The following is a 22,371-nucleotide window of genomic DNA, read 5'->3' on the forward strand; positions in this document are numbered from 1 at the left end:
AGCGCGCAGGGCTGAAGGCAGCGATCAGGGCTGAGCGCGCTGCCAGCCATGCCGCGAGGCAGCACGAAGCTCACTGCAAACCACCCCACCCTCCGGAAGGGGAAAAGACGCTTCTCAGCAGGTAAGGCGTACCACCTCCAGCACAAGCAACGTCAGCGCCTCACGTACAAGGATCCCGTCCCTACACATCAGCACGTTATGCCGGCGGTACGCTTCCCGACCGCCTGCTCCAGGGCTTGACTAAGTTTATGAGAAAAACACTTAATTTTTTAAGTCATCTCCGACTAACCTTCCTTTATGTCAAAGTAATTTCTGAGTACAGGTGGAGTCATTTCAAATCATTTTCTTAAAATCCTGCAAGAGTAGAAATACGGCAGCTAAAACCAGCAAAGTACCCCAGTTGTCTAACAACTAAATTCTGTGAGTATTTTACAGCGAACTTGCACCTAACCAACGCTCACTAGCTGACACTGCGGGCCTTAAATCTCGAACGTCTTGCCTTCTCCTTCTTTCGCTTTACATCGCTTTACATCAAACCCTTTATGGTTTGATACGCAACACCGAAATCCCGCTGCGTTACCTCCTTGTTGAGAGACTGTACCTTAACCATTACAATTGTTATTTCTGTTATCCTCAACTGACTTTTACGCCTGAGCCAGCAAAGAGAAACTGCCAGGTACCAACCTTACACTTACACAGTGAAAATAATCTCTTTCTTTATTACATTATCTCCTGGATCATTAAACACGACGGCAATGCGAGCAAATGGAAATGAGCCTCGGGGCCTATCAAAGGCCACTCGCTACTTCAGCAGCTCGACTTTAATAGGTAGATTATTAAAAATGTTTCACAAAGATTTACAAAAACTGATACATATTTGCCACCCCTTCTGACCTCCTGTGAATCAACCCTGCAACTTGATAAAAACCAGCCACATTAAAGAACATCAATAAAACTGGAGTAGCGACTACAGCAGCACAGAACCAAACATTCTCTCACATGCTAACATTTACGCAAACCTGTCCCGACACTTTTACAAGAATCGGAGTAGAGCCACAAAAGCTCCATTTATGGCATCAGCAGCACCTTCTCCTTAGTCGTTCAGTGAATGTCTCATTGCTGAAAACAGCTCATTTAATGCAACTGCAGCTAAAGCACATCGGCAGTTACCCCACTTGCAAATCTCCAAAACCAGAACCTGTCAGACATGATCTATTCCATTCTGTTTCAACTCAGGGTTTGTCATACGCTGTACAACACACTTCTTATTTTAGGCTTTGAAGGTTTCTCAAATAATGTTATTTCTATAATTAGACACTGAAGTTGCATGCTTAAATAGGACACAAAATACCAGTTGTTATAAGAACAAAACACATTAACTGAAATGTAAATATAACCTACGAGATAATTTTTGTCGCGTATGCAGCTTCCTACTTACAGATTTGGCTTCACATGGGCTGGTAAATGATAAAATCCATCTTTAGAGACACCTATTTAACTTGAACCGTCAGTACTACAAATATTGAAAAACTCCATTTCAACTGCTGTAATGGTTGGACTCCCTTAATTTAGGCTCCATCAAAAGACAACACTGCCTTTAATTAATTAAACAACTGCTGTTTGCAGCAGTTTAGCCTTTAAAGCAAAACTAACTGATCGCATCCACCTATTCTCCCTCCTGACAAAAGAAAGTGTTACAGAAGAATCAACGTACTACATTTTAAAAAATGTGGTATTCAGTTTGATTTTGAAGAAAGGATGAGAGAGACACAACTGGGCACATTTCCCCTGCCAGACTAAGCTGTCACCAGGAAGCACACTGTTGGGATATTTTGTATACAGGAACTTAATCCTGCGCGATATCGGAATTGAGGGATGCTCAGTGTTTTTCATAATCACTATTTATCTTTTGCAAATATTACGAAACTAGACAGTCAACCGTCAATTTGACATGTAATACTATTAACTGGTAGGTGCTGGTTCAAAAGTGAAACAGGACCGATGAAACATCAAACCCCAATTAAGCGAGGGACTAATTCTCCTGGCTCTGTGTCTGCAATACGAAGAACCACAGCCTACGGCTCTGCTCAGAGCTTTCTCAGAAAAGTTCTATTGTAGAGGTGCAATTCACGCCCCTATTCCAAACTCTGACATCTTCAGCAGCGTAACTCCAGCAACGTCACACTCCACAGCACGAGCGCAACGAAGGCCGGCAAGCTCCCTTCCACTTGGGGTTTCACGCAGCATTCTCGCCTCCCACACTTCAGCTCCACATCTGCCTTATCTTCCTACATGAACTAATCACAGGCGAACGACTCCACCTGCCTTGAAAGGAGGGTATATTTGCTTAGAATTTAAAAAAACAACCCCAAAGTTTTCAGTCTTCTAGAGAACGGTGACACAGCATACAAAGCTCTAAAACAATCCCAGCAGAACCTGCTGGTGCCCCCACCACCGAACTCCGCGCTCGCCCCGGCGCCCGAGCTGGCTCTGCCGCCCCACGCTCCGCAGCCCCACGCTCCGCAGCCCCCTCAAGAGCGGCACCCGCCAGCCCGCTCGCACCGCCCGGCTCCCAGCGCAGCTGGGAAGGAGGTGCCTGAGAGAGGACGAGGAGGAAGTTACCCAAATATGGGCAGCTTCTTGCACGTGGAAGAATTCAGCAACATTTGCTCTCAGTTGAAAATATCTACCTACGTATTTTGTGGCGCATCTTCTCAGGAAGCGGGGGGCCATCCACAGCGTGCTTCCCTGCCCGCGTAAACTTTATTCACACAAAATAAAATCATGAGCTCTTAGAAAGAAAAAAAGATCTTCCAGATTTCAATTTTGCAAAGTGTTATTTCCTGCATGTAGCGCGCCCCCTGCCTTCAAAGTGCTCGGAAACAGCCCAAACGTTCCAGAGCTTTCATCCGTCAGGCGCGTGGATGGCACAGAGCGCAGTCTCACGAGGGAAGCCAGGAAAGGACGAAGGGAAGGTTAAACGTTTTACAAACGCACGCTGTTCAGCAAAATGAATTACAAGCAGAACACTATAATGAACTCCATAATGAAGCAGGAAGGTCAACAGCAGGAAAGTACAAACAATACATACTATCCGTGAGCAAAGGAAGATGGTGGCTACCTCGCTCGCCGTACACGACCTCCTGACTTTCTCACGGAGCAGCTAAGCGCTGTGCTGGTTTCTAAACCAAAGTATAACAGGCAGGGCACATCTGTGCTACTTCCGATGAAGAGTATGTCCCGAAAAGCCGTGGCATCTCAATTCTTGGAGATATTAAACCTCTGCTAGCCAAGGCAACCTGAGCTCCTCAGGCCCTGCTCCGAAGGGAGCGTCGGGCCAGATGACCGCCAGACGTCCCTTCTAACTCAACTATTTTATGGCTCTGTAAACTTTACGTTGAACTACAAAAGTATCATCATTGACGCATTAAGCTTCTGAGGAAACCTTGAAACATCAGAAAATTCCAAACTCAAGTTTTCCAGTTCCACGGAAGATCAAATAAGGAACTTGGAGGACACAACTCCTACTAGCAGCGCTCTCTCGAAGCCTCAGCACTGTCACAAACGTATATATCTAGAAACCTGTGCAATCATTATGATATTTACTAGCAAAAAACTTACCACAAATGATCACAATTTGAGAAGACCTAAAAATACTTCTTAGCTTTATTTCTTTTTTTTCAGTAAAGACTGTACATTTAAGCAGGGTGACTTCACCAAAGCCTTCACTTCCTTGTAAGTGGTCTCAGTATTTTCGCGTGCGTGCTTTTCGTTTGTTCCTCTAAAGGTGTAAAATACAAAAAACGCGCCTCCCCAACACTGCCTTATTCTAAATGATGCCATACACTTGCAAGGGTCCTGTTTTAAGTTTCTCCGGAGGTCCCTGCTGACACACACTTCTGTGACCAGCGTTCGTTGCTCTGCAGTGACTCGCTACCGTGCACCGTAAGCCACTCCTGCCCTGGCTGCACTTCCTACAGCACAGGTCCATAAAGAGACAGAAGAGAGAACCGAGGTTGTCTGTTGAAATGACAAGCTTCGATTGCCAAAATACCCAGCTGCGTGCTGGGACGTCAAAGAAAACTTCCAAAGAGCAGTTCGCTGTGTCTGAGAAATGAAGGGTAGTGCTGACTCGTTAGAAACGTCATCAGTAAAATAAAGAAAGAAACTATCCATCAGCATAAACGCCCTCACTCACCTGCACCAGAGCCTCCTTCATAGCCGTCCAGTTGGAGACCCTCCATGCACATTCCAGGACGAGGTAAGGATTTATATGACCTTTTGATTGGCCATATTCTGTCAAAGGTTCCCACTGGTTCAATTCTTTTGAGCAACTGAGAAAATCGAAAGCATTCTCACTTTGGTTACCGAAAAAATAAAATTTCAATAGAAGTGGCTATAAATGTTGTGTATCAGAATATTATCTGCGTATTCGTGTGTCTGTGAACAGCTCTGCAAGCACTGCAAAAGTTTTACCCAGATGGGAAGATTATAATACCAGTTAGAATACACAAATGTGTGAACAGGGAAGAGCCGAATTTTGTGTCTCCCAGAACAACCATTTTGAATAGGAAAAACAAATTTTAGCTCCAGCCGGTTTCCATCAGTAGCAAATTACATTTTTCCAACACTTCAGGCGTATCACTTCTGAGGGTCTGTTAAGGGAGTAAAAAAATAGCTTTTTTTATTCCCTTAAGTTTCCCCTGTATCTGAGCTAAGTTTATTCTTGTAACTAATGCTTTAAACCAGCAGGGTATTTCACTTCCATCGCAGGGTAAAAATACTTGTTCTACATCAGCTTTAAAGTCTTACCGAATCCAATGGTCTTCCCAGAGCTGATACTCCGGAAAGATGGAAGGGGAAGCATTGTTCCGTTCATGCTCTTTTTTAGCCTTTTCCATTGCTTTTTCATAAGTTTCTTGTGCCTAAATTAAATTTAAACCATTTTATTTTTCCATCCGCTACATACACATTAACTCAACATTATTTTCTTTAAAAAAAAAAGGGATAAGAAAACTTTTATAAATTCTAAGTTAAAATAACATACGAAGTGTGTTAACTCATTCCTGAATATGGTCATTATTTGGCAGCTCTACCAATGTCACGAAAAACTGATGGATGTGCTCAAAAATCTCGCCTTATCTCGGTATTACACGGCCTTAAACTACTACTTTGGCCAGTAGAGAAGCTGTGGCACTTTGTTGTGGAAGACTGAAGTTATTTATTAATATTCAGAATATTTTCTTGCTGACCAGAATATCCATCCTGACAGGAGAACTACTCGAATCCTTTCTATATCAGGGGTGTACCTGTTCGAAAAAGCCGTGTTGTTCATAGGCAATAGCCGTCGCCGTCTCTGGGAATTTACAGCGCTTCTGCCACAGCCCAGCCCACATATCCTCTTCTTGTAACAAGGAGTAGAGCTCAGCGAGGGAATCCAGTATTTCCTAGAACGTTAAGCGCACACGTTTCTCCACAGTGAACCTCTCGTTACAAAGCGCAGCAGACAGCAAACCCACACGCTCTACGCTGAGGCAAACCGAGAAGGGCACGGAAACAGAGAAGTCGCTACAGAAACTCTTTTTCGAACTCTAGAAGACAAGCAATTAGTAACAGCCAAGCACAGAGAAGAACACCACTGCATTACATGACAAACCCCCACGGCTTGCACATTGATTCCCGCCCGTCTTCCCTAACGGATCCGATCAAATCATAGAAAACAAAATTGTTTAACAAGGCAACAACTTGGTCTTTAATGTAAAAAGAACCCGTAATACTCAGCTTCCTCAGCTGATGACAAACGGGCCAAGGGAGACCATACCTGACAGACTATTAAACACAACAGCACCTGCGTACAGGGAAGGCAGTTTTGTTTAGCTAAGAATTCTTTAAGGTCAGAAACCAACAGATTTGGTTAGGGAAAGCGCACACCCTTTGAGGGAGACAGAGGCTATACAGACTCCTACTCCAGATTTAAAATTAGGGGCAGAAAGGGTTTCATCTAGTTCTACAGAGCTGCAGAGAATTGCATCAAGAACTGTCAAACGCAGATGGAAAAGAGAGGAAAAGAGAAAAATAGGAAAATATCAATGACATGAAAGAAAAGCATGAGAAGTAGGTAAGACACAAAGCAGGCCATGTTGCAAGTCTCTATTCACAAACACACAAGGACAGAATTTTCCTCACTGAATTTAAAAACAAAAAAGTCAGCACTACTTTAATGAGCTTCTAAATACGAATATTGAGAAGCGATCGCTCCCCGTCCTCGGCACTGGTGAGGCCCCACCTCGAGTGCTGTGTTCAGTTTTGGGCCCCTCACGACAAGACAGACATGGAGGGGCTGGAGCGTGTCCAGAGAAGGGACACGGAGCTGGTGAGGGGTCTGGAGCACACGTGTGATGAGGAGCGGCTGAGGGCCCTGGGGGTGTTCAGCCTGGAGAAGAGGAGGCCGAGGGGAGACCTTCTCCCTCCCTACAGCTGCCTGAGAGGAGGGGGTAGCGAGGGGAGTCGGTCTCTGCTCCCAGGGAACAGGCGATGGGACAAGAGGAAACAGCCTCAAGTTGTACCAGGGGAGGTTTAGATTGGATATTAGGAAACATTTCTTCACCGGAAGGGCTGTCCAGCACCGGCACAGGCTGCCCGGGGCAGTGGGGGAGTCGCCACCCCTGGCGGGGTTGAACAGACGGGCCGACGCGGTGCTGAGGGACGTGGGTTAGTGGTGGGTTTAGCAGCATTAGGTTTACAGTTGCACTCAATGATCTTAAAGGTCTTTCCCAACCTAAATGATCCTACGATACTATTGTACTATACCATCACTGCGTTTTTCTCTTCACATTTCAAAATGTACTTCGATTAATATAACACTACCTGTTGAGGCGGAGTTATGCTTTCCTGCTCATAAAATTCCGTTGTCTGTTTAGGCTTAATTTGTAGGCTCAGGCCTTTCTCGAAGGCTTGATGTTCCAGCATCAGTGTAGAACGAAACCAGAGATTGTGAGTTTTCCCCAAGTATTTCAGGACACAAGGTCTGATGGGAATGGGAGGAACACACTGTGACATTGCTTCCACGAAGCAGTTGAGCGCGCTCGGCTGGCAATCTCGCTGTACTTGATGGCTACCGCTGCACAAGAAAGGGCTTATTTCACCTGCCAGAGCCTAGAAGGAAAAACATAAAGGATAGTTATCTGTTCGTTCAGATTCCTCAATTAGAGAATTGAGATTAAAAATCTTGTTAATACAGGGAACGACCATTTGATAAGTGTATTTCTCTTTGTAAACTGAAGGGCCCTATTTATTTCAAAAGACGTACTGATAGAGGTATACGGTATTCACCAGTCACAAAGAACGGCAAACTTCTCAAAGCAAGCGAACAAGTCATTTATCACACAAATGCATTTTCCTGAAACACCAGTCATTTACAAAGACAAATTTGTGAGCGAGGAGAGAGAGATTCTCACATGTTGTTGCCTGTCAGACAAGATTTTCCAAAGCCGTGAAAAAAGCTGTATCCAAGTCTTCTCTGCTAATGGTGTAGAAATATGACATAATTGAACAAAGGCACTCAGCAATGCTCCAGTCTAGAAACAAAAAGAAAGAGAAACAGGAAAAATACAATTAACGCTATGGAAAAACAGTTCCCAGTTATACAGTTATCAAGTTGCTTAAGCAGTAATTCAAATGCCTTTGCCAACCAACACATCAAACATGTTTCCTTTAGCAATACAGACTACTGTAACAAGAACCTAATCCTCTTTTCATGTTGATTGAGACTCTGATTCATTACTGTAACTGGTAAAAAAAGGAAAGAAGTTGATGACTGGGAACAGGAATGATCAAGTTAATTGGATAGAGCTGTTACTACTGTGAGAATTATTTCAACATGGCATTCAGCTAAAATTACCTTCTTAGGAATTTCTTAAACGTAAGATGCTGATACATGTTTTTGATCCCTGTCTTGCCGCCGCTATTTTCTTAGCCGAACAGTTAAAATACACTTACAGGTGGAAGAGAATGAAATTTAACTCTGTAGGAAAGCGATACAGTAACAACTAGCGATTAACAATATTCTACCCTATGCGAACAAGAAATTACATCAGATTATAAGAGATGTCTACAGAAAAAAAAAAAAAGTCAGCTAAAAAATCACAAGTGCGAGATTAAAAAAAAAAGGAGGAAGAAAAGTGCGTCAGGTCAGTTTGAAGGTTTCAGTATTAAAATGATTTGTCAGGAACCCAAGGACCTGTACCAACCTTCACTTCCCGAAGAGAGTCAAGAAATTTGTCATGCCGGTTGGTCAACATGTGCAGCTGATTGCCAATGTCCTTCTCAGAAAGTTCCTTAGTCTTAGGTGTACTGGTCTGATCTCCCGGAGCCAGTTCAATGTCTATTTCAACATCCTATACAGAAGTAAACAACTCAAAGCATGCAGATATTTTGAAAGTACTTTTGCTTTTTTTCCAAACAAATGCAAAACACCCTTCCAATCAGCTTAGTTCAGGTCTCACCATTTATTTCTGCTAGTTCTTCAGGTTCAGATGTAGAATCGCTACAGTGCTACGGTAAAGAAAAGGCTAAAGGGATGAATATAAGTTCTGAGAAACCCACGCGTGGTTCAACTACGACGTATTGAACACACGGAATACTGAACAACCTGCGCACATCATCTTCGAGATATTCTCCAAACTTATCCGATGAGAAACTAGAAGAGGTACCTTCCATCAAAAAGAGGGTTTTTTCTACAGTATTTCCTGTAAGTTACCTCTTCTTTGGATTCACTGTTTTCCCTCTCACGAGGCTCTTGTTTGACATGGGTGACCATAGCGAACGCCGCTCTGTCGTGACTGTCAGCGAGGTTGATAACGTTGGTGATGGAGGGCAGCATAGCACCCTGGCAGCTCGTCCCTATTGTAGTATTTCTCTCGCACACTGCCAACAGGAGCTGAGACACGAAAAAGCAAGGAGAGTTTTTGAATACACATTTTACTGTAGTATTTCAAGGAAAACATCACTATGGTTTAGTATTTATCAACAAGATAAAAGTTGCAATAACATACTTAAGGCCTGATTATCACCTTTATTCAATAAATACGGTAATCTGATCACATTTTGTCACCATTTTGAAGTTCATGACTGTATGTTAAGGATTGTTTTTCAAGCCTCTCCTGAAAATGCTGGAGGAATAGGAATCTTTTATGCCTAAGTTCTGTATTTTGAACTTTTTAATGCGTATATTTAGTGCCCTCAATCAGCTAATGTACACAGACTCTCCCCATTTACAACGAACGTCCTCCCAAAAAGGATGTGAAAAGAAATCCACAATGCTGGTTTTTATCTCTCTGGAAGGAATTCTAAGACTTTTAAGAGTACAGTTATCCTCACAATCACTTTAAACTCATGTTTTAATATGCAAGTCATTTAAATAAAAAAAGAAAAGAGGTTTCTTGCCATCTTGTTTTCAATAAACCATCCAACAATGCAATTTCACTTCAGTGCAATCCCACCTAACGGCTGTGATAGCACCAGCGCAGGCAGTGTAGCCTTAACAGTTCTCTTGAAATCATCTACTGTAACAATTCTTTTCGGTTTTTAATAATCACCGTCATTTATAAGAGATGGATATTCTTAAGAAGCATTAAGCTGGTCATTAAGGTTTTCACAGAGAAAATAGATTTTAAAGGCTGATATTGAAGCCACTTTCCAAATATAAGCATTTCATGGTTTAGACACTGTATTTATTTTTAAGCACTACTGGAAGTCTCTGAGGCAGCAGACTCGGTATTTTTAGCTTTGATACAGATAATACACACTACAAGACACACATTGCATAATGGTTTTACACACAGCCGAGAAAAATGGGGAATATAACATATTTCTCAAATTGTAATCGTATTTCTGATACAAATAATTTCCCTACCTCGATGCACTGTTTTATCCAAAAGTGATTTCCCATTGCTTCCCAGTTTTGAGAACAGGTCACATAAAGCAGGCGCTCATAAACACGACGTTTCATAGAACTGTCGAAGACCTCAAAAAATTTGGCCCGTATGAGTGGCTGGGCACAACGCAAACCCGAAAGAAACGCTGGCTCAAGTTTAGCAGTAAGTTCGCTACCGGAAAGATTCTCATCCCTAAAATGAATAAAGACGAAATGACAGAGACATTAGAAAGAGAAGCCGTCTAGGTTTTGCATATAAAATACTAAAAATCAAGAGGTGACGTTCCGTAGAAGCCCCCGTGATGTGGCCTGCATGCAGGTGCAGCACCGTGAGAGAAACAGCAAAGAAAATATTGCTGCTTGCCAGAAAACTGGCCCAGCACTGTCATAAAAACTCTTTCCGGATCAAATCTTATCATATCTGTGAAACAATTTCAGCCACATCTGTATCTTGTTTGAAACGCCAAATGATATTCATCGATAAGAACTTCTGACCACCATGTCCACACCGGGGCTTTGCACAGTTAACCAGAAAACAGAACAGCAGCAAACACTAACTCAAAGTAATGTGAATCATCAGCACAAAATTAAATTCCTAGCATTTTTTGATAAGGTAACTATTTTAATTATTTCATCATGTTACAAAACCTGCCGGTTCAGCTAGCAAAGTAACTCTCCTGAAAGTATAATTTACAAGAAATTTCCAAGAAAAAAAATAAAAATCTTTATACCCTGTGGGTGTGAAAAGACAGACGGGTTTCAGGTGTCACCACGGTGTTCAGAATACCATCGGCTACAAGGATGCCCTGGTATCTTGGGAAAGGAAGAAGTTGGGGCAGTGGAGATATTTCAGCGGAGCTGAAAAGAAAATCCTTTCTACGGGACTTCTGTTTTCAAATTGTCTTTCATAAACACGTATTGTTGCAGTGAAATGAACTGATTTTGCATCAGTTCAGTGGGGTGGGCGAGATCACTTAATTCAGACCCAAAAAGATTGATGGCCATGTTATAAAGGTCATATATGGTACAAATTATGAACCAATAAGCTGCAATATATGATTAATTGCTATAATTACCTATAGACATAGTTAACAAGGTCTAAGAACTGGGCATTTAATTCAAGGTCTTCTGGAAAACGCTTTTCGATGTAAGTCATCATTTTCACTAGTAAAATGGACTTCTCCCGGAGAGTAGGTGTCTGTGTTAAAAGAAGACATGATTAATTTTGTCAATTCATCTTAAAACAAGCAGAGAACTGGCACAGCCAAAGTACACCTCAGCCATCCTTTATATCGCTCTTTCACTCCTAAAGTGCTGAAGAACAGCCTGGGAGAAGGTCGTAGTTCTTGAAAAGAAAAATAACTCAAGCCTTTATCCTGCTAATATATGCTAGAGAACTTTAAAATCATGACTAAAACCAGGTTTAAGTTGTTCAATGGTTACAAAAAGCTCCTGCATATTTTTAAAAGTGTAGGCCCTTTTGTACAGCACTAGATGGTTGAGTACTCGACGCTAGCAGAAAACACGGCAAATTGAGGAGGCCGCAAAACGTTACGAGAGTAACACGATTTAAACCAGCATTAGTCATCCTCCCCCTGAAGGATCTCTCTACCCAAGTTCATGCGAAACATATTTTAAATTTTTTACTATAAAACAAGTTCTCAGCAAAACAGCATCCAGGATCAAACAGCCAACAGAAGCCATACAATGCTAAGCACCTTTAACTCCAGCTACTTTCCCATTCCAAACCTCACTGAGGGCATCTAAACCTATACAACAGATCCTTACAAACCTCACTGTCAAAACCTGATGAATTATAACAGTAGCTTACAGTTATTTAAGTATTTGAGAGCAAGAATGTTTTATCTTCTCAATTCACCTGATTAGCTGCCATTGGGGAATTGTTTTTCACCCATTCTTCCACGATTTTTACCACTGCACGGAGAATTTTGGCATCAGTAGATTTTTCAATGAGAGACGTTAGAATAGCTTGTATGAAATTCTTCCTCATTTCCATGCTCATCACAGCCAGGCGAGTTTTCACAAGATCCAGGCTTAGCATCACCAGTTCACTTGTACCTGCTGCGGATGCAAAAAAAGGATTAAAATTGTGCGTACACCTATAAAACACCTGGCAAAGAAATTCTCAAGATAAGATACTGTCATTTTAAAAAATAGCAACGGTATCTGTTACCTGGGAATATATCCCTAGAAGCGTTTTCAGAATTACCGCTTTCCATTCCTAAACAACTGGGACACTCTTTCCAAAAAAAAACCCCAAATCCATTCAAAGTCCTAAAGCCAAGTCTGCGTGGTTTCATTTCAGTAAGTCTTTGGTAAGAGGTACTGCAGAACCCCAGTACTGAAAATCTGCAATTAAACTTGTGTACGAAATACTGTACGATGCAGCACACCCACTTTGTTCTGTTAATTTCCTGACCTGCTTATCTGTCAAGTTTAATAATTTTCCAATTGTTTCTCAGCGTTAATAAAATTTGCAAGCTTCTCATTTACTTAATTAAAATACGGGCTGGCAATCTAACAGCAGCAACTCTTTCCAACTATTTTCTTCAGTAGCTTTTTCATTAATAAATTACAGCGCTCTTTCCTACCACTGAATCTTCTTCTACAAGAACATCTGATTTTTTTTTTCAATGACTCATGACCTAATTCATTTAATGATAGACAGAATTGTACAGACTGAAAAAGATGCTATTTTAAGAGGACAACAAAAGCATCAGCTCTGACAAGTTAATATTGGAACAACTGTTTGTGAAATTATCAAATAGGAAGAAGTAAAAAAAAAAAAAAGTGAAAGCACAGACTAATCAAATAAAATTCAGCCCTTCTCCCCTCGACACTATAAACTCTTGAAGAATTGAAGAATTTCAGTATTTCTAGATACGCTGTAGCTCAACAAATATTCACTAACCATTCACCGAAATGTTTGGCTTACTACTGAAATTCATGCATTAAGCAGGTAACAGAAACTCACAGTCTATTTTTGTCCTTCAGTACTTCAGTAGTATTTCTCACTAATGCTGAAGTACTTCTCAACATGTAATAATGCACACAACCCCCTACAAAATCATTTGAATCCCTTTAGCATGAAGAGACTGGAATACTTTACGACCTCTGTAATCATTAACATCCCTAAACCACAGCGTGTAATACCTGTGTTGGCTTCTGCTGTTCCTGCTGCAGCCTGCGGGTTTAAGTGTTCCCTGACCATCTTCTGCAGAGATCGCATAAAAACCGAAATCAGTCTGTCAATATAGCTGGGATTGTTACTGCACGCCGACTTCAGAATCATCAAAGTACCTGCAGATAAAAACAGTCCTTAAGGAAGCAAACCTTGTGCTGAGCGGGACAGGAGCAGGCCGTGGGTTCTGAACAAGGATGTGCTCCTTCTACGGAGAACACAGGAAACGTTCTGGCTGTATTCTGTCCTGCCACGAAAGAATGGGACTACCCACGTTACAAAGACTGGAAATCTGGATAGATCGGAAGAAATATTTCAGTCCCAACTTTAGACTAAGTTTTAGTCTTTAGTCTACGACTAAAAAGTTATTTTTGCATTAATCAAAACATTTGAAAGTTCTGTGTACACAAGTGTGTGATGGAGGGCAAGAGGGAGAAAGGGAGGACAGAAAGAGAGCAATTGTGAGCTGACCCTTCTCCGAGGCCTTAAAAAAAAAAAAGAAAGAGTTAACAAGGCAAAATGAAACGACTCCTAAAGTTGAGTATTTGTTTTACTACTGAAAAGTAGCAAAACTCTTACATGAATAAGATTGGGTTTAGTCATTAAAAATAAAAAAAAACACACACTCTTGCTTTCCTAATCTAGAAACTTCATAGATTCATAGATCAGTTACCGTAGATTGAAAAAGTTAACACTACTGAAACCAGTAATTTCAGCGCAGTTGACAACTGCACAATGCCTACAAGGTCACGGTCCCTTCAAATTACACAGCACCGTTAACGATGCCTATCCTAATAGAAGCTTATCTGTATACATGCAAAGCAATCAGTTTTAGCAATATCTATGCTCTAAAATACTTAACTCTAAAAAAGTACACACATGCTGCCCAACTACATCCTCTGAACAACCTACAGCTGCCCCTTTCCTTACTGCAACTTCACAACTGAAGAAAAGCCCACAAGGACGTTTACGGAAGCGTGCTTGCTTCATGGAACGGCGCCTTCAAGAGCTTTTCTTTCTTCTGCTGCTCAGGTGTGCAGAAGTCCTGGCACACAAAGTTCAGCCCCTTAAGCCCCGAACTGCGATCTGCACCACCCGACAGTTCGATTGTAGCGCTGCTTTTAAGCGAGCTCTGGACTAAGTGTAGGAACACCCTCCTTGGTTAGTTCGTCGTGACGTACATCCGGACAGCCGACACACGCAATTCCCAATGCCAAATTACAACTACCTACGCAGATCACAGAGTAAAACAGGGAAGGACATTTGCCATTTAAATCAGCAAGTTTTCCAAAACTGTGAGATTTCAGGTCTGTATTACCAACCCAACCAGTTCTGGGCCAAATTGTATTATTCCAATATATCTTTGTCATTGTAATACATAGCTGAGCTCTTTACCAATCAAATAAGTATGAATAATAAGCAAATAAGAAGATTTGAGCTCTTCAGAATGGTGTATGCTAAAAATTCCGATTTGCTCACTCAAGAAAAACAGCATTTTTGTAATTTCTTACTTAGAATTCAAGATCTATAAATAAATAAATCTTCCTACACTATTTAAATCAGCTGATAAATGAAGCTTTAAAAGTAACTGAAAAGTAGAAGGCAATAGCATAAAGAATGCTTACAGATTCCATGACATATTCTATAGTATCTCAGAGTAGCACCAGAAGGATTTTCGTTTTCCCGTGTAACAAGTTTCCAGTCACTGGTTAATCTGAATGCTGCATCTTTTCCCAGTGCCCTTTGAAGGCAGAAAGGTTCCACCCAGCACAGCTGCAGCTCCCCACTCCCAGTAACTGCTCCCAAGCCACCTACTGGGAGAAGAGGGAACGCAAAGCCCCCCCAGTCCCCTTCTGCACCGATGACAGACATCCCCAGCTCATCTCTCAGGTTAGTTCCAAACGCTCCCCGCAGCCTCCTCTGCACGGTATCAGACCCCAACCCTTACGGCGAATAACAGCTCGTGACAAAGATGGCACTCATTAACTGGCACTCCATCTACGTCTGCTAGAGATGCGGAAACTTACCGAAGAGCTGAGAAGGGTTAGCGTTAGTGGCTTTCTCATAATTAGTAAGTCCTTCATAAATAACCTTTCCAACGGCAGCATAAAGGCACTCCAGCTCTTCGTACTTTGAAGCTACACTCGAGGTACCTGCAGCGTTCAGAGAGTTGGGTTTACTTTTGGCAACGTCAGCCACAGAGCGTGCAAAGAACAGTTGCACTGTGAACACAGAGTCAGCTTTATTGTGCCAATAAACCGAGGCAGCACAAGCGGATCCCTCATTTATATAAACCTCATTATTATCGAACCGATGTGTCTCTAACAGTGTACCGCTACTTCCCAATAACTCGTTTCGATGAGGTCTTAGATCGCCGATTTATTTTTTTTAAGAAAAGACCACCTAAATTAGTTTCTATTAAGACACAGCATATTACTTATTATCTTTCTTTTTACACTTCATCTCCCTTCTGTGTTTTAGGAAACTAGCAAAGCTTAACAACTAAAAAATTGCACTCCTGAAGCTGAAAAGCTGTAATCGCAAAAATACATTAAATTTATAGCGCGCATTTCTCGAATCAAAGTTATGACAGCCACAGGTTATTAAGTTTTTATGTCAATGGATAATGATGTATTCCACATGACTACTTATTTCAGCTTTTCTTTTTTTAAAGAGGGGTTGAAAGTGCGAGCTACAATGGCCCGTTAAATGCAGGAATCATAACCCAGAATACCAGCACATTGCAAAGAGTGCCCTCACCCCGCCCTCAGTCACCGAAGTCATGCAGCAATAAAGGACGAAAGGAGGAAGAAAATAGCACGTACTGGGCTCTGTAGGGAAAATACCCATCAAGCGAGAAAGCAAACTGTGGACCGCTCTCAAGACCTTGGTGTTGCCACAAGTCATGCACGCCGCGACGCCTCGCTGCAGGGGCTTGAAGCTGCTCAGGATAGCCGGGGGCTGCAGGACCGTTAACAGGAAACTTAAGACCTCTAAGCCAGTGCAAATGTTGGCGAAGTTGGCCTGATTGGGCTGTTCCTAAAGAGAACACACACAAAAAGGCAGTGAGTGGGGGAACTCACAGAGATGCTACACGGACGAGTGAGTCCAGATCAAACCTGCTGGCAGCCTGCAGTAAGGTTGAGGTTTCTATGCCAGCGATGTTTCATGTCAATCTTTTGGATAAGTCATCCAATATAAAACTGTAAAATACAAGGTGCTTTAAAATCTTTAGCCATAAAAATTTTACTTTAGGCATTTACAGGTATGTTCCTTCTGGTGGTTTTTGCGGTCCTCAGCTTTGAGAGTTGCCCGCAACCCTGCTGCTTAGAAATGCTTTCAACAGAGGATCACGTTTTATCTCCTCGTCAACACCCTTCAGAGGCAGACCTTCAGTGAAGAGCTAAACCAGCATATTCTATGATAAGTTATAGCTTAGAGGTTAGAAAAGAGGGTACTTGGAACTGAAGGGAAAAAAAAAGAGAAAAGAAAATATTCCTGGATGCATCTTTGTAAACCTACAAAATTATCATTAAGGTAAGAAGTCTCTTTGCTGCAGAAGCCGTATTCTTTTTTCTGAACCCCTTGTATAACTGATGGCACATAGCACAAAATTAGGATAAAGAATTCCTGTTCCAGGGGACTCATTTCCTTGAATTAAGTAACCATCAGCACCATCCACCTTCCTCAGGTCGGAGGGGTGGCATGGTGCCTTTGTTTTGAGCTGGCGGAAGGAGAAGCGGAGCACGCTAGGCTTTGATATTGGCTCCCTCTTGGATGGAGTGCACTTTGTCCACCTTCCCCAAATTCATGAAAGATGATAAACTGGAAGATTTGTCTGAAAAAGGCAGAGGAAATAGACAGCAGTTCACGTTCTGGAAGCACATGAACTCTCTGAATTGCACTCTCTAATGCTATTTTACACCTCCACCATCTTCCTCTCTGTTCCAGAAAGGGAGGGCAACGCTGCTCCGTACGCAACACGCAGCTCGCCAGCAGCCAGCACGCAGATACTCACAACCTCCTCTGCCTTCAGCACAGAGAAATCGCTCAAAGTCATGACTTTGCTGAAGTCAAACTGCTGTTACTGCACAGCCCCCATCACCCGGCATCTACACAGCTCTGCGACCGTGTGAGCGAGGAAGGTGAGTAGGAGGTAACCCTCCTGTGGCAATGACTGCAGTTCTTCCCACTGTAGGCTACCAAATGCCATCAACAGGACAAAAATGATGAATTTTAAAGGCAATTTTCACTCAGGTTGCACTCTACTTGGGCAAAGTTGAGTAAAGCAACAAATATGAGCTCCCTGGGGCGCTATCAATGCTTGTAAACCCAAAACAAATGGAGCCACATCAAAAACTCTTCCAACGGAAGGAGAGAAGGATGAAAGTAGATACTTGCCCTTTCAAGGACTATCTGCATACAGACAACAGCATTATAAAAGTATAGCACGTGTAGATCAACATTTGGAAAAAACAGGCCACAGCACATTTTCATGTAATCATAAACATTTTAAAGTTTCCAAAAATAGGATATATTACTCCTTTAGTCAAAGAAACAGAACAGTGACATCAAGAGAGGTCCTAAACATTTGAAACGGTAGGAGTCGCTAGTCGATTAAATAGTATGATACACAAATAAAAGATGCGTAGAAAAACTCATTATACGGCAAAAAGCACAGAAACAGCACAGAGATGATAAACAAAATAGGTTGTGCCACCAAACACAGGAAGCTAGCCTTTCGGTGACCTTCAGGTTACCATAAAGTAGTCAGAAAACTAGGAACCAATAAAATCAATCGCAATTTGTAAAACTTCCTATTAACAAAACAAACCAAGAAAAAGCACCAACCACGCAAACAAGCAAACTGCGACCCACTTCAAAATCAAGTACAGGAAATGACTCCACCTCCTCCTACGTGTGTTCTAATATTTGTAAGTACTGTAGCTATACAAATTATAAGCAGTAATGCGATTCGCATACTTAACAATTTATTTATTTCACTACAAAGAAGAAAAGATTAAGACTGTAAAAGTCAGTATGCAGATATCGCTAGTATTCAGTCGGCATACGTGCTAGTGAAACTTGAAGACTTACAGGACTCGGATGTTACCTACCACGGTCATTAGCAGCTTATCAAACCACTGCAACTTCAGTTCTGATTTTGGCCACATGTCTGGTCGTAAAGCTGTCTTCAGAAGGTTGACACAGCGGCGAGACAGCAATTCCCCAGGAGATCCCGCAGTGTTTGAGTTGTCATTTACCTAGCAATTAATCAGAGTTAACAAAATTACACCCTTTTTCTAACCAACTCATTAATTTATTACGCATTCCAAGCAAGCACGTAATTTCTTATTTCTGAAATGGATGAGCTTAAGTAGTTTTATCAGTACAGTCACACAGCATTTAACCGCAGGAAAAGCTGACAACTAATAGCACACATCAGAACTGGTGTCTAAACTGCTAGCTAATTACCCCAAATCACCCACCAAAGGCATATTTAAAAAAAAGTTTAATCCCATACTTTATTACTCCAACTGTGACCACGCTCAAGATGGTTAATCTTTTCTGTTTGCAAGGTATCCATAAACATACGAAGCTCTTTACTCGGTTCATCTTTAGACCTCAAGAGCACGTCTGCTCTGTGCAATGGACTGCGGAGGATAAAATCCCATCCATGTTACCTACCAGCCGAGACCGCTGCAGAAGCCATAAAATTTATCAGCTTTGAGCTACACCCAGCTAATTTCCCACACTCCAGAAAAGTTAATTCTTAAGAAAATGTGGTGAAAAGCTTTAGTTCTACATGCTGCATGAAAAGAAGTAATTCCACGTATTTGATCTTAAAAACACAATTACAATCGTTATCCTTAGATATGTAATTGGCATAGTCTTTCCCTATTAAACCCTCTAAATATTCTTCAGGTTTCAGGTAAAATATTCTTGCCATTAAATCCAGGCAATAGAACAAGCATACTTTGCAGCATAAGGCAAATATATAAATGAATTAAAAAAAAACCCTTATGGGAACATTTTGAAGTCTTTGCCTGGCTCCAGACAAATTCTACTAGTCACATTTACTTCAGTCATGTCACTCCTGATATGGTTCTTGCTTGAAAAGAGAAAGCAAAGAACAAACAAAAAGCTGGAAGTGATCAACAGCATAGTAAAATGAAGACTCTTTCAATTTCAAAATCTGGATTGCAACCGTTCACGTTTAAAGTTTTAACTTCAGAGTGCACGCTCCCTGCATCAAGCTATACACGACCAATACCAACAATAAGAAGCCAAAGCATACCTCGTGAATAATATCCATCCTTTGTCAAGTGACAAACGTGCAGAAACTGGTTATAAAATTCAATTTCTTTCCTCCTTAGAATAAAAACATTTTACTTTACGTACAATTTTGCATTAAAGTTTCTAGCCCTTCAGCAAGAGAGTACACAACCCCTACAATAATCCAAGCATAGAAGGACTATTATGAAAAGAGGGGTTTATGGTTTTGGCTGCTAATGCCACATTGGTATTTGCATATCAGAATAAACACACTACCTGGCAGGCGATTCTAATCAAGAAATTCACGACTGTATCTGTATGCTGCTTGTCAATCGGCTTGGAAAGAAGGGCATCGGCTCCCGGCAAGGACTGGCTACGTCCAAATACCTGCACGGATACAAAACACAAAAACCATAAGCACCACCGGAGAAGGATAATAAGCAGAAGTCGTTTAAAATATTTTCTAATAATATAACCTTCAATTCAGTGAGTTTTTTCCACATAACTTGAAACAATTACACTACATTGCTTAGCCCGTGCAGGTTCTAATTTCAGAGTCTGATTTTTTCTTACAGCACTTATTGCTCCTGTAGCTGTCCTGAATCGTTTTACTTCTTGGCCAGAATCTACAGACAATCCTCTTTTAACAGCAGATGAGGCAGAACCCGCTCCTTCTCCACTTGCGCTGGAATCCATATCTGAATCTGGCTGAAATATCAGCAACGTGCATGTTAAAAAAGCATTTAACTGTATAACAGTTCAGTCTTTACCAGTTTGTTTAGACTTCCTACCTGCTGGTCTTTAATTCTTTGCAATTCCCATTTAATAACCACTTCAGCAAGATCCACCGCTAATTTTCTTTGCTCTATCGTAACGCTGGGAGTGAAGCCCAGTCTCTGCATGGCACTAACCATATGCTGAACCAAGTGATGTCTCACTGGATAATAAACCTGAAAAGATGGTTTCACAGTCGGGTTAGCCATTAACCAATAAAATTCAACACAAAAACTACACAGACAAAATAAATCAAAATGGTAAAACAGTCTTTAATCCTGAAGTCTGCTAAGTCTGTACCACGTTCAAATTCTGCAATCTGGAAAAGTAACTGCTGCTTTGAAAATAAAATTTTGGCTACAATTTTCAGTAGTGACTACTGATTTCATGTTCCCAAGTGAAGACCTCCTTTTCAAGACACATGATTTTTCTCAAGGATCAATTCTTCCAATTTTTTGCTTATCCTTTTAGAGAGCAACAACTCACACTTGAACACACTCAGATATTTTTCAAAAAGCATTCAGGCATTGATTCCTGAAAAGCGACTTAAGTGCATATTAGCTAGCTGCCACGTTGGGTCGTATCTTAATATGTGTTTTCAAAAATGCTCCTATATTGACATTCTGCAGCATTCCCCCATTTGTTTCGTGTTTCCCAACATACATTAGCTGGAGATACAAGTTACCTAGTTAACCCCACAGAATATATAAAGTCAAACAAACAAGGATTACTGGAGTACGGAATAGAATATAGTTCTGCACTTTTTTTAAACAGCTCTTAAAGAATCTTCACAGCTCTGTTAAAGACCACCGCTAGTGCACGTGCAATGAATCAATCTTGCAGACTTTCACCTAACGCTTTAACTTCAATCATGAGAAAGCTTAAGAAGTGGTTTGCTATTTAATTTTAATAGTTGTTGTCAGTTTTAAATAAATATCTTTGCAGACAGACGATGCCTTTTGAAGCTAAACCATATAAATCAGATTACATTATTTTCTAATCAAACCGCAGTTTCCCTCGTTGATACCTGAGATACAGCGACCACCAGAATACCTGGTACAAGTACCTTGAAATGTTGTACTATCAAGTGCAAAATATGTACTAGTTGGGGAACTGTATGACCCTCTTCCACAATGATTTTTCGTGTCCAGTGGGTCAGCATCTGATGCCCATCCTCCATTCGAGCAGGCACAGCAGGAGTCAGAATAGCCATGGCTTGCCTGACAATAGCTCGGGCCTCCATCGCGTGAGCTTTTAGAAGACTGTGAAAAACCTAAACAGCGAGGTTTTCGATCAGTATTCATATTATTCAGATTTACAAAAATGGAGCACGTATAAAGAAAGAGAAACTACAACACAGGTTTTCTAAACATCACGACTTTTCCTTTAAGGCCCATAATTTGGTCAATATATGATGATACTTCATCATCAGGAGTATAGAGCGTCTTCTTGTGTCTCCCTTTACTTTCCCTTTTTCCTCCTCCCTCTCCACTCTCCGATTTGAAGTTCTCCTTTGGTCCCCACATTCTGTCTCAAATGAAATGTCTGTCTCTTAAATGAAGAAACATTACCCGTTTTGTTAATTCAACCAAAAGGACTTTTCATTGTCCCATTTACCCTCTCTGTTTTCACTTATCTTCAAACTTCTTTCTATACTCTCCCATCCCCAAATAAATTTGCATTAATATTTGGGTTGCCTCTTCTGTATTTGTTCGTGGCATACGAATTCAACTGTTACTTGGATGCTACTTATCCAAAACTACTGTGCACCCCCTACTCTGAATTTTAAAATAAAAGCAAGCACACTACAGAACTTATCGACATCCCTTCAAGGTAAGAATGCAAGCCCAGGGTCAGTACCTGCAGAACTATCTTCTTATGTATAGCAAATTTGGCAATGATGTGTGCCAAAAGCAAATGTCCACTGTATTTGCATGCGGGGTCCACACACGCCTTGGACAGCAGGCAAGGCCAAGCGAACGTCATCAGGCGTCGCAGTTTGCTGTTCCGGTTTTTGTTATTGTCATGAATGTGATGTGGAGCGTGCTCGACCAGAAGTGTGGCAAACTGCAAGAGATATATCCTGAGAGAATCCAGCATATCGGCCTGTTTCTCCGGATCAAGTACCTAGTTCCACAGATGATCAAAGAGGAGAGGAGGCAGGTGAGAAAAAAACTAAACAAAC

At 41.4% G+C, this 22,371-nt stretch overlaps 1 protein-coding gene across 1 annotated transcript in view; it reads right to left on the reverse strand.

Annotated features, from left to right (window-relative positions):
* TRRAP (transformation/transcription domain associated protein) overlaps positions 1–22,371 on the reverse strand; it is a 98,696-nt gene that overhangs the window by 35,836 nt on the left and 40,489 nt on the right. The window contains exons 37-55 of the mRNA XM_082490634.1: positions 22,047–22,313; positions 21,253–21,459; positions 20,204–20,362; positions 19,986–20,120; positions 19,689–19,799; positions 18,254–18,400; positions 15,962–16,175; positions 15,164–15,289; positions 13,109–13,255; positions 11,814–12,016; positions 11,011–11,132; positions 9,914–10,127; positions 8,759–8,938; positions 8,250–8,396; positions 7,458–7,577; positions 6,868–7,155; positions 5,310–5,447; positions 4,813–4,925; positions 4,199–4,334 (exon numbers count right to left, since the gene is read on the reverse strand). Coding sequence (XP_082346760.1) covers positions 4,199–4,334; positions 4,813–4,925; positions 5,310–5,447; positions 6,868–7,155; positions 7,458–7,577; positions 8,250–8,396; positions 8,759–8,938; positions 9,914–10,127; positions 11,011–11,132; positions 11,814–12,016; positions 13,109–13,255; positions 15,164–15,289; positions 15,962–16,175; positions 18,254–18,400; positions 19,689–19,799; positions 19,986–20,120; positions 20,204–20,362; positions 21,253–21,459; positions 22,047–22,313 — 3,174 coding nt within the window. The remainder of the gene's footprint in view (positions 1–4,198; positions 4,335–4,812; positions 4,926–5,309; positions 5,448–6,867; positions 7,156–7,457; positions 7,578–8,249; positions 8,397–8,758; positions 8,939–9,913; positions 10,128–11,010; positions 11,133–11,813; positions 12,017–13,108; positions 13,256–15,163; positions 15,290–15,961; positions 16,176–18,253; positions 18,401–19,688; positions 19,800–19,985; positions 20,121–20,203; positions 20,363–21,252; positions 21,460–22,046; positions 22,314–22,371) is intronic.

The sequence above is a fragment of the Vanellus vanellus genome, assembly GCF_965231255.1.
Source record: "Vanellus vanellus genome assembly, chromosome: 14".
Lineage (NCBI taxonomy): Eukaryota > Metazoa > Chordata > Aves > Charadriiformes > Charadriidae > Vanellus > Vanellus vanellus.